The following is a 13,386-nucleotide window of genomic DNA, read 5'->3' on the forward strand; positions in this document are numbered from 1 at the left end:
ATATAATACAAACATAAGAACATTCCAGAAGGTGGAGAGAAAAATGACAGACTAGCTGGGACCATGCAACCCAGGGAATAACATCATGATAAGTTTCTTGGGTTTTTTTTTTTGCCCCTTGTATCTCAGACTTGGAGTTGAAGATTCCAACAGCTCAGACAGGCCAACAGTCAGAGACCAAAAAACAAACAAACAAACAAAAAAAGCCCCAACAAAAGCCTGCCCTCTAGCCAAAGAAACAGGAAAGGGACCAAATAGCAAGACAGAAAAGTTGTAGATAATAATGAGTCTACTTCAACCAAACATCACACAAAAAACAGACAAATGAAAACCTGTGGCCTCAGACCCACTATTCCAGCAAAGACCAATTAGAGATCTTGGACCTCCAGCCCAACTAGTGAGGATCCCCCTACCCAGCAATGAAGAGTCTTCTCCCCTAAATGTCAATGGAAGCTAAATAGGGAATTTGGACTTCTAATTCCATCTGGCAGTACTGAGGTCACACACATGCACCTTCTCCCCATTTGGAGCAGTGTCAGGGAAAGCCAGCTAAAGTAGAGGGTTTAAGTAAGATTAGACAACTCAACACAATATCCCAAATGTCCAGATTTCAATAAAAATCAATTTGTCATATCAAGAAACAGAAATACCGCAAATTGAATGAAACAGAATCAGTAGATACAAAACTGAAATAATAGATGTTAGAATTACCTGACAGATTTTGAAGAGGCCATAAAAAAAAATACTTCAATGAGCAATTACAAACATGCTTGAAACAAATGAAAAAACAGGAAGCCTCAGCAAAAATAGCGGGTATAAAGAAATACTAAATGGAAAAAATTTAAACTGAAAAATACAACAATCACAATTAAGATCTCCATAGATTAAACTCAGCAGGAGAACGAGGAAGCAGAGGGAAAGAATCAACAAACTTAAAAATAGAACGATAGAAATGAGCCAGTCTGAACTGAAAGAAAATAGGCTAAAAAAAAAAAGCACCAGGGACTTGTGGGACTCTAACAAAAGGTTTTTTTTTTTTTTTAATGTTTATTTATTTTTGAGAGAGAGTGCAAGTGGGGAAGGGGCCAGTGCAAGTGGGGAAGGGGCCGAGAGAGAGGGAGACAGAGGGTCCAAAGCTGGCTCTGAAAGGTCAGCAAGGGAGAAGGAAGCTGCAGGAGGGAGGGAGTTGTGCCCGGAAAGGGCAGAGAAACAGGCCCTTGCGTCAAGGTGATCACATGAAGAAGACATATCCCCTTAATGTCTTTTCTTCAAAAACCAGAGGGCCTGAATTCACTGAGTTTTTTAAAACAGTGGGACTTGGAGCCTGTAGCTTTAAAAGTCAGCTGACTCATCTCTGGGTGAGCTGGGAGGTCACTGCCCTTAAAGAGGTAGCAGACTACATAGAAAGACAACAAAAAACTGGGAATTTACCTAACGCCAGGACACATGGAAGACAGATCTGTTCAGACTGATTTCTGAGCATGTTGGGGGACTTCTCTGAAAATGAGGGAACTGGCAGACACCATTTTCCTCCTACCTACCCCTTAGCATAAACACAGAGTCACCTGGGGGAGGTGGGGCTGCACAGACATTTATAGCCTTGGCCCAGGGCTCAGAACAAATTTTGTTCAAGGTACACACATGCCCCACCCAGCCACCAGGTGAACAACTGTTATCTTGAGGCCTGCCCAGCCACAGCACAGCACCCAGCCACATGTTCCCTGCCATGTAGGGCGCAGCTTCCAGCCACCATAGCAGTTCAGGTGATCCAGTGTAGGCCTAGTGGCCCAACACAAATTTTGCTAATACTGCCACCCTGCTCCCAAGTTCCCCAGGGGGCTTGAACCCTCAGAGCTGCTCTGCCTGGGTCCACTATCACCAAAGAGAGCTAGCACAGTTCACAACAGGCAGAGTCAGTACAGACAACTGCACTGAAAGGAAAAATGACTCAGATGCAACAGCAAGGCATAAGCAGCACACAGAATACTCTCCTGAAGTGCCAGGTCCTGATGAACAGAGGACACAACACTGCAGGGCACTCCAGGACCTCCTTTTCATAAAGTCATTACTTTCAATAAAAAGAGACATAGCTGATATTCTTAAGACACAGAAACAGACACAGAGAGGCAGACAAAATGAGGAAACAGAGAAATTCATCCCAACTGAAAGAACAGAACAAGGCCAGAGCCAGAGATCTAAATGAAACATATTTAAGTAACAATGCCTAATAAAGAATTTAAAGCAATGATCATAAGAATAATCACTGAACTTGAGAAAACAGTGTAAGACATGACTGAGACCCTTAAGATAAGGATAACTGAGACCCTTAGGTCTCCCTAGGGAGATAACATTGGGAATAACATAGCAGAGATAAAGGAATCAATAAACAAAATGAGAAACACTCTTGATGGAATGAATAGCAGGATGGAAGAAACAGAAGAGTGGATTAATGGCCTAGAAGACAGAGTAATGGAAAGTAATCAAGCTGAATAAAAGAGAGAAAAAAGAATTACACGAAATGAGATAGGCTTACAAAACTCAGTGACTCCATTAAACATAGTAACATTTGTATTACAGGAGTCCCAACAGAAGAAGAGAGAGAAGGGGGCAGAATTTTTCTTTGAAGAAATAGTAGCTGAAAACTTTCCTAATCTGTGAAGGAAAGAGATATCTAGATCTAGGAGGCACAGAGAATTCCCATCAAAATCAACAAACCAAGATGTATTATAACTAAATTTACAAAATATAGTGATAAAGACAAAAATCTTAAAAACAGCAAGACAAAACAAGTCAGTGACTTACAAAGAAAAGCCCAAAAGGTTCATGGAAGATTTCTCAACAGAAACTTTGCAATACAGAGGGTATAGCATAATATTATCAAATTGCTGAATGGGGAAAATATGCAGCCAACAAAACTTTATCCAGCAAGGCTATCATTCAGAATAGAAGAAGAGATAAAGTGTTTCCCATACAAACAAAACTTTTATGATCACTAAACCATCCTGCAATAAATATTTAAGGTGACTCTGAATGGAAAAGAGAGACCAAAAGTGACAGTATAAAGGCAGGAAACACAAAAGAAGTAAAAATAAATACTTCTCTAAAAAAATAGTCAAGAAACTCACAAAAAAGGATATAAAATATAGTAACATATATCTAAAAAGGGCAAGGAGAGAAGAAAATAGTGGGTTCAAAGTTAAATGACCATCAAATTAATATAGACTACTATATGATATGCAGAAGAGGTTATATACAAATCTATATATGAAACCACATATCAAAAGCCACTAATAAACATGCAAAGGATAAAGAGAAAGAAATCCAAATATATCCCCAAAGAAAATCAGCAAAACATGAGAGAAAAACAAGAAAAGATCAGAGAAAATCTTCAGGAACAACCACAAAACAAGAAATAAAAAGGCAATAAATAGATATCTACCAGTAATTACTTTGAATGTAAATTCAAAGTGTTGGAATAACACTTCAATCAAAAGACATAGGGCAATAGAATGGATAAAAAAAAAAAAAAAAAAAAAAAAAAAAAAAAAAACCCAAAAAAAAAAAAAAAAAAAAAAAAAAAAAAAAAAAAACCAAGACCCATCTATATGCTGTCTACAAGAGGCTCCTTTCAGACCTAAAGATACCTGCAGAGTGAAAAATAAGGGGATGGAGAAGCATCTATCATGCAAATGGATGTCAAAAGAAAGCTAGAGTAGCAATACACATATCAGACAAACCAGACTTTAAAACAACCATTGGGGCACCTGGGTGGCTCAGTCAGTTGAGCATCCAGCTTTGGCTCAGATCATGATCTCAAAATTCATGGGTTCGAGCCCCACACTGGGCTCTGTGCTGACAGCTCAGGGCGTAGAGCCTGCTTTGCATTCTGTGTCTCCTTCTCTCTCTGCCCCTCCCCCACTCACACACTGTCTCTCTCTCTCTCTCTCTGTCTCTGAGAAATAAATGTTAAAAAATAAATAAAAATTAATTAATTAAATAAGTCAAAGATTGTAACAACAGGTAAAGAAGGACACAATGATAATAAAAGGGAAAATCCAACAAGAAGATAAAACAATTATAAGTATATACTTACCCAACATGGGAGCACCCAAACACATAAAACAATTAATAACAAACAGAAGGGAACTGATTGATAATAATACAATAATAGTAGGGGATGTTAACCCCTCTTACATCAATGGACAGATCATCTAAACAGAAAATAGGAAATAATGGCTTTGAATGCCACACTGGACCAGATGCATCTAATAGGTAAATTAAGAACATGACATTCTAAAATAGCAGAATACCCATTCTTTTCAAACACACATATAACATTCTCCAGAATAGATCATATATTAGGCCAGAAAACAAGTCTTAACAAATTTAAGAAAATCAAAGTCATACCATGTGTATTTGCTGACTGCAGAGTGCTTTGAAACTAGAAATCAACCACAAGAAAAAAATCTGGAAGGACCAGAAATACATGAAGATTAAATAACATGATATTTAAAACAATAAATAACATGCTATTAAACAATGAATGGGCCAACCAGGAAATATGAGAAGAAATTAAAAAGTACATGGAAACAAATGAAAATGAAAACACAATGGTCCAAAACCTTTGGGATGCAGCAAAAAATGGTAGCAACCTCAAGAAGCAAAAAAAAAATCTCAAATAAACAACCTAAGCCTGCACCTAAAGGAGCTAGATAAAGAATAACAAACAAAACCTAAAGCCACTAGAAGGAAGGAGGAGACAATAATAAAGATTAGAGAAGAAATAAATGATATAGAAATTTTAAAAAAATAGAACAAATCAATAAAACCAGGAGCTGACTCTTTGAAAATAAAATCAATAAGATTGATAAACCTCTAGCCAGACTTATCAAGAAAAAATGAGAAAATAGTCAAATAAAATCATAAATGGGAGAGGTTAGGAGAAATAACAAACACCACAGAAATATGAACAATTGTAAGAGAATGTTATGAAAAACTATATGCCAACAAAGTGAACAACACAGAAAAAATGAGATAAATTCTTAGAAACATATAAATTACCAAAACTGTAACAGAAAGAAACAGAAAATTTGAACAAACCAATAACCAGCAAAGAAATTGAATCAGTAATCAAAATTTTTCCAACAAACAAAAATCTAGGACCACATGGCTTCACAGGCGACTTCTACCAAACATTTAAAGAAAAGTTAATACCTATTCTTCTCAAATAAGGAATATTCCAAAAGAAGTAAAGGAAATAAAACTTCCAAATTCATTCTATGAAGCCAGCATTATCCTGATACCAAAACTGAAAAGACACCATTAAAATAGAGAACTACAGGCCAATATCCCTCATGAACATAGATGCAAAAATCCTTAATAAAATGCTAGCAAACCTAATTCAATAATACGATTTAAAAAAACCATCCACAATCAAGTAAATTTATTCCTGGGTTGCAAGGATGGTTCAATATTCACAAATCAATCAACATGACATATCACATCCAGTAAGAGAAAGGGTAAGAACCACATGATCATTTCAATAAGATGCAGGGAAAGCATTTGACAAAGTACAATACCCATTCATGATAAAAATCCTCAACAAAGTATATTTAGAGGGAACATACCTCAACATAATGAAGGCCATCTATGAAAAACCTACAACTAACATTATCCTTAATGGGGAAGAACTGGGAGCTTTTCCCCTAAGGTCAGGAATAAGACAAGGATGTCTATTCTCACCTCTTCTATTCAACATACTACTGAAAGTCCCAGCTACAGTGATTAGCAGAGAAAAAGAAATAAGGTATCCAAATCAGTAAGAAAGAAGTAAAACTTTTATTATTTGCAGATGACACAGTGGTACATATATAGAGAGAAAACCCAAAAGACTCCACCAAAAAACTTCTAGAACTGATACATGATTCAATAAAGTCACAGGGTACAAAATCAATGTGCAGAAATCTGTTGACTTTCTCTACACCAATAATGAAACAGCAGAAAGAGAAATTAAGATAGCAGTCCCACTTACAATTGCACTAAAAGCCATAAGATACCTAGGAATACACCTAACCAAAGAGGTGGAAGACCTATACTCTGAAAATTATAAAACACTGATTAAAGAAATTGAAAATGGCACAAAGACAGGGAAAGACATTCCATGTTCATGGACTGGAAGAACAAACATTGTTAAAATGTCGATACCCAAGGTAATCGACATATTTAATGCAATCCCTATCAAAACTCCAACAGCATTTTTTAGAGAACTAGAACAAACAATTGTAAAATTTGTATGGAGCCACAAAAGACCCTAAATAACCAAAGCAATCTTTAAAAAGAAAAGCAAAGCTGGGGGCATCACAATTCTGGAGATGTGGATTAAGGAGTACACTCCTCGTGATGAGCACCGGGTCATGTATGAGAGTGTTGAATCACTGTATTACACAGTTGAAACTATTATTACACTGTATTTTAACTAACTGGAATTAAAAACATTAAAAAAAAAAAAAAAAGAATAAGCTGGGAGGAATCAGTTTTCCAAAATTCAAGACCTATTTTGTGGCTACAGAAATCATGAGTATGTAGTAACGGCTGAGGGACAGACACATAGATTAATGGAAAAGAACAAAGAATTCAGAAATAGACTCACACAAATATACGCAACTGATCTTTGACAGAGGTGCAAATGTAGTTCAGTAGAAGAAAGCCTCTTCAACAAATGGTGCCAGAGCAATTTAACACCCATAAACAAAGAAAAACAGTGAGAGGGAGGGAGGGAGGGAGGGAGAGAAGGAAGGAAGGAAGGAAGGAAGGAAGGAAGGAAGGAAGGAAGGAAGGAAGGAAGGAAGGAAGGAAGGAAGGAAGGAAGAGAGGAAGGAAGAGAGGAAGAAATAAAGAAGGAACTGTTACCACTATTTAAGACATAGTGCTTCATTGCTGCTTTTACCCAGAGTATTAGAAGAGAGAGATTTGTAGAGAAACTGGGTTGCCAGCTGCAATCTTGCAATGAGAACAGCAACCCCGCAATTTGTCCATTTTTTAGGCATGTCCTAGGGTCATAGCTTGCAGCATACCCCAAGAAGACGTCGCCAATGAAAAACACTTAAACAAATCTCAGCTTGGCAAGAGATTGTGTCTGAGATTTGTTTTCTTCACCTGAAGAGTCCGAAGCACTTGGATTCTGGCTTACCAGGCTGGCTTGTTCCAACCGGACTACAAGTTAATCAGAATGTGTAATTTCATCTCTGGTTTTCTTCAGAAAGAAAACCCATAAAGAACCAGATGTCTTGGCCTATATTACTAACCAAAACAGAGAAGTATTTCAATAAAGGTGGACCCTTTTCTTAAGAATGTGTGTAACCCAAGGCTAGGCAACCATCACTGCCCTTTATCATTTACCACCTCTACTAAAAGTATTCTGGACCTGTGGCTGGAGTTGCCTTCCAGACAACTTCCAGATTCTATATTGTTTAAGCCAAGTTAGGAAGAACCTGCCTGTCATGTCCCAAACAGTGCTGATTCTCATGGTAGTAATGAGGAATTTTTAATCATTGGCACAAATTGTTTTAATCAATCAATTACTGCAAAATTACAGAAGATTTAATAGAGCCAGAAAAAAATACATAGTTTACATAAATGTAGCAACAATCATCTTCATTTCTCTTCAGTCTCATATAGTTCAACAGCTGAGTTTGTGTTGTGAGCAGTTCATTTATTTGCAAAGAGCATAAGAAGTGAACAGGCGAAGTCTGCTCATAAATTTCACAAGTCAAATATTTTTAAAGGCTGTTGAAATGTCTCATTCCAGGATGTACCCCCTTGATGCATGCAGTTTCTGGACGTCAAGTGGACACAGTGAAGCTGTTGTTGAAGATGGGGGCCAATATTAACATGCAGGATGCTTATGGCCGCACAAGTCTATGCCTGGCAACATATCTGGTACTGATTATGTCTGTGGTGGCTGTCAAGGAGTGGGGAGGGCTTAGTGTTTTGTTATGAGGTCCCCTTGCAGAAGAATATTCTTGGATTTATGCCAGTGGAAATAAAGCTTGAAGCTTTCCTCCAATCATCTCTGACATTTATAGACCACTAAGAGCTGGTTTTGTGGATCTAAGTCATTTTGGATCTTCCTAACAGTCCTCCAAGTTAGAGGTGATTTTGTCATTAGAAAAATATTGAGGTACCTGAGTGACCTAGTCAGTTAGGTGTCTGACTTTTGATTTCAGCTCAGGTCAAGATTTCACAGTTCATGGGATCAAGCCTCACATCTGGCTCCAAGCTGACATCGCAGAGTCTGCTTGGGATTCTCTCTCTCCTCTCTCTCTGCCCCCCATTCTTTCTCCCCCTATCTCTCTCAAAATAAACATTTAAAAAATAAAAATATTATTTTCCATTTTAACCACATCAGAATTTGCCTTGGGGAATTTCTGGACATACTTGTTACTCTTTTTAAGAACACATTCCATTAATACCCTGAGTGGATGGTAGCACTTGAAGCTGCAGGTACCATTGTGGGGTAGGAACAGTTAAGTGGAAGCTAGAGAATGAGGAATACAGGAAACACTATGAACCAGGAAAAGTCGGGGATAGTAGTAGCAGAGAAATACCAGGCTATTAAGGGGCAATACCAAGCATAGGACTCAACCCACAATCATCAGCACTCAATTTAAAAATTGTATAGCACCAGTCCTCATTGAGAGATTTCAGTTTAGCATTTTCCAATATTAGGTAAGCTTGGTAAACCTTACTGAAAACCTTCAAGCCTCTCTCTTTTCAAATCCTCCCTGCATTCCTTCTAGGAAACCCAAGAGCTACCTTGAGTCTATGTCAAGCAAGTTCTTCTTAGTGCTACATGTTGGTCATCATTCTCTTTCACTTCTAATGAGGCTCCTAGGAAATCTTCACCATAACTACTGTTGCAGCCAAAGCAGATTCTTGGATTTGCTGTTGGTGCCCACTGATAGTGGTGGATTCACCCTGGGCAAGCCCCATGGTGTCCTGAAACTGCCTAGCTGAAGTAGGACTCTTCTCTTTCCCAAATACCACACCTTCCTGCCACAGTCTAACATAGATTGCATGAGGCATTGCCCAATTATCACAAAGATTTTCTCTAGCAACTACTTTTTTTTCTGTGTGCATGCCCTCTTTCTCTAGGACTTAGACATGAAACTGGAAAGACTATTTTAAAGTGTTGGAATACTTGTTTCAAATCTACTTTCCAGGAGTACACTGTAGACCTCCTGAGTCAGACACTGAGAACAGACAGGGTAGTGGGTGGGAAAGAGATGTCTATGCAGACAAACCTCCTTGGCAATTTTTATACCCACTCAAGTTTGAAAACCATTGGTCTATGAGTAGTAGATGAAGTGTCATATCTCAGAGAGACACAGGAATGCCCTCCCAGGCCCCTTCCCTTCTAGCACATGTCTTAATAATTGCTCCTGCTATGGATTTTTACAGGAGGTATCCTATAGATCATAGTGGATAGTGAGCCTAGAGAGGTGCCACTTTTGCAGACAACACTTTCTAGGAATGCATTCAGGGGAGCCACATGAAGGAAATATGCCTGCATGACAGCATGTGGCATCACCCTCTTAATGATGCCCCCTCTTCTTTGTGGTAGCCCAAGGAAGGACCCCTCCCTAGTCTTTCTGAGGCTCCCTGAGAAGGGGATGGGTGATCCTGGGGATTGCACTGTGGAGCCCACCAACCCCTTCTGGCAATGTTTGAATTCAAGTATTAAAAAGAAACTTGGCAAAGCGTGTACTTAGCAATTAAGTGTCCATCACAACTCCAAACTCAGTATACAAATATACTTACCAGGGATGTGTAACCTTAGACAAATCACTTCACCGTTTTGCCCTCCTTCCTCATTTGTAAAATGTACTGAAAATAATATCCTACATTTCAATTATGATTGGAAAAGAAACATATGCAGAGCCATCCAACACATAGTAGATAAAAATGTACTTATTGGTTCTGAAGAGTGACCACTGGTTTCAAGTGTATCCAGTGATTTTCTGATTTCTTTTCTGAAGAAAAAAAGAAAACCACATACACATAGTTCCAGGAAATGTTGCAAGATGATAAAAATGTTTCAAACCTTCCCCCATGAGAAGATTTTTCAATAACTGTAAAACTTAGGCAACTCTAAAATTTGTCCAGCATGCCTTTCTTTTTTGTTTCCTTGTCATATTTTTTCCTTTTAATCAGAGATCTTGATGACTTGGACATTAGAAACTAAAACCAGATTTAATACATTAGTAAATTATAACTTAAGACTGAAAAACATTTGCTTCTACTTAAGACATATATTACTGGTCAATTCAAAACCATATTCAATATTATAACCTTTGAATGTGCTTTTATTAAAAGATTTTTTCCAGACTTTCTAGAACCAAAAAGTTCTTTTCTTATTATCTTTATTCTCCATTCATTTAGTAACATTTTTATTTTCATTGCTTCCAGTATTGTGAGAGAAAATCTCCAGTCATTTTTCTCTTCTGACGGGGTGGTCTTGAAGTTTAGCTATAAAGGAATGGAGGAAGGCAGGAAAGACAGTTATCATATATACTATTCTTTGTAATAATTGTTTCATCTACTTATAATTGAAGGAGTAACCCCAATGGTTCTGGATGAATGTAGGAAGCATTCTCCTTGGCCAGACTTGATTATGAGTAGGGTTGGGTCAGTTAAAGGAGTGTATAACAGAAAGGGAGGTAGAGCTAGCCTGCAATTATATCTGCCCTTTGAAAGGAGAGATAGTGGGGAAATGACCCAGCTGTAAGTGCTAAGCAAGAAGGCAACAAGCATGAGATGTAGCAATATTGCTCTCAGTCTGAAGAATTAGTGAACAGCAGGGAGTTCACACAAAGTTTCTTGGGGAATTCATAGTGGGTAAAACCCAGCCATAGGGAACCCTTAAAGGGTCCTGGTGATACCCCATATTCAGCATCAAACACATCAGTCAACAAGATGGCAAGGTCCCAGCCATTGGATTATGGCTCAGGTTAGGATTCTAGACATTGGGAAAGGGAGACTGACTAGAATAAGCAAAATATTATCCTTGTTGTTACTAGAGAGGGAACTTGGAAAAGAGGACCAAAGCCTGTTTGTCAGATATATACATAGATATAGACATAGATACAGATATAGAGGCACAGAGTGGAGGCTGGGACTCAAGAATGATATAGGAGTCCAATTTTTGGAATTGGACCATGGCACCCAGGTCAGACCATTGACAAGCATGATTTGGAACTAAGCCTACAGAATGAGAGGTTAGAACTACCACATGCCACATTTAGCCCTAGGAACTGCATATAAAAGTGGAATACTAGCAAGTAAAAATTGGGGAATGGAAGACAGAAGAGAGAGTCTAGGAATCCATCTATACCTGTTGGGTTAAAGTTCCTCCAGGATACCCAGGAATCCACACCTCAAGGCCTTCAGCTTTCTGATGAAGTGCCTAAATTGAGATTGTGATTCTTAACTACTTCAAATCAAACAAAACATAGTTTTATCCACACCAAAGAAGAAAGAGAAAGAAAACTGGAGAAAGTTTGTTGGTCTGTTATACCAGGCTGTGTTATATAATGACACAGTTGCTCTTGTATTTCAGGGTTGGCTAGAAGGTTGTGTGAGTCTGCTCAGAAATGGTGCCAAGCACAATATACCCGATAAAAATGGCCGTCTGCCACTGCATGCTGCCACTGCTGAGCCCGATGTTAGGTAAGTAGCCAGGTTTGCACCATCCTCACATTTGGAGGAACTTACTTTGGATTAGAAGGGCACCTAATCAACCCTCTGAGGTAAATAAAGACAAAGCCCATCCATTTTTTTAAGTTGTGGCAGACAGGACCTCATCTCAGTGAAAAAAATATTCTGGAAGAATGTTAAACACTAATCTCATTCCTCTCCTACTTCAATAAAACCCTTTTCTCCTACACTCTGATTTAAGAAATGCTATTTTTCATCATCTGAATTCACATATTCATCCATTCAGTCACTTATTGATTCAATAACTGTTGAGTGCTTATCACGGACCAAGTGCTATTCTAGGCCTAGTGGTTGCCAGTAAGCACGACAGCATCTCTGACCTCACTGAGCTTACATTCTACTGAAGGAGTAAACAAATAAACGGGGTAATTTCAAAATAAAGAGCATAATTTCAAATAGTGGGGAGGGGAGTGGAAGAGCACTGACTGGGCAGAAAGGTTAATGTCTCAAGTTAGAGTCACGCCAATATTTATGGGTTGGAAGGAAGCAAGGGACTCAGCAAAGGAGAGAGATAGGAAGACCACTGGGTTAGAAGGAAAACCAGGCCTGTGAGCTTTTGGGAGCTGTGTGAAGAAGTATACAGAAGTAAGTTGGATGATCCAGAGGGTCACATTTTTGTAAGACAATTGAGCAACAAAGGAAAAAGTTTTGTACAGACCAAGTGTAGCTTCCCCAATCCTCAATGTCTAAAAGGCTTTGGTGTCCTATCTTTTGAAAGCCCCTTGGAGCAGCTGATAATAGCATTTCCCATTGTGGAATCAGCAACATTCTGGGCACTTCCTTAATCTCCATCGCACAGAGCATGCCTCTGACAGGGATTTAGCATTCCCCAGTGCTAGGCCAGCACCACAGGGGGTGCCTCAGTCTCTGGGAGCCTCATCCCCTAGACCATGCATTCAGAACTAAAATGAAGGCTTTGTGGCAATTCATGAGACCAAGACCTCTTCCAAGTTGAGAGGTAACAGGATTTCTTCATTTCATTCTGTTTTACACCAAAAGCGTTTGGGAAATTCCAGAACTATTCCCAACCAAGCAATGCCTCTTATTACCATTGGATTATATCCAGGAATAATAGAAAACTAGGATTTACTCAAAGCCCAACAAAACAAGGAAGTTTAGAGAAGAAACAGCAAGCTCAGAGCTAACAATCAATAGACATCATAAAGAGATGACTCCCCTTTGATGAATTGGGAAAAAGAAAGAATGACTTTTCTGGACAACCCACAAAAAAATTTAGTCACAAAATCATACTGTTTTCCCAAGAAGAATCTTTCAAAAATATGTTTAAAATGTACTTTCAAAACTTCTACCTTGATTTCCTCTACTTGGTTTACCAACCTCACTGACTGGTCATTTCAAAATCTGCCTGATTCTGGAAGATAAATGCCTGCTTTTGTTATGGTAATTATAACTTTTGTAACAAATGGAACCCAAAGCTTCAGTGTTTTAACACAATAAAAGCCTTGTCCCAGTTAGATGTTCCTGGATTGGGGGTGGCTCCCCTCCATATGGTATCTCAGAGACTTAAGTTTCTTTCATCTTATGGATCCTCTTTGTTCAGCCTGGGGATGGGGAAAGAGCATGTGAAGAAGTTCCCCCACCTTATTTCCT

At 38.5% G+C, this 13,386-nt stretch overlaps 1 protein-coding gene across 1 annotated transcript in view; it reads left to right on the plus strand.

Moving 5' to 3' along the window:
* The window catches only part of ANKRD55 (ankyrin repeat domain 55), an 88,148-nt gene that overhangs the window by 24,194 nt on the left and 50,568 nt on the right, over positions 1-13,386 (plus strand). Inside the window, exons 3-4 of the mRNA XM_039244532.1 lie at positions 7,808-7,938; positions 11,618-11,727. Of these exons, the coding sequence (XP_039100463.1) occupies positions 7,808-7,938; positions 11,618-11,727 (241 nt within the window). The remainder of the gene's footprint in view (positions 1-7,807; positions 7,939-11,617; positions 11,728-13,386) is intronic.

This window comes from Hyaena hyaena, unplaced genomic scaffold (assembly GCF_003009895.1).
Source record: "Hyaena hyaena isolate Hyena2069 unplaced genomic scaffold, ASM300989v1 scaffold_241, whole genome shotgun sequence".
Classification (NCBI taxonomy): domain Eukaryota; kingdom Metazoa; phylum Chordata; class Mammalia; order Carnivora; family Hyaenidae; genus Hyaena; species Hyaena hyaena.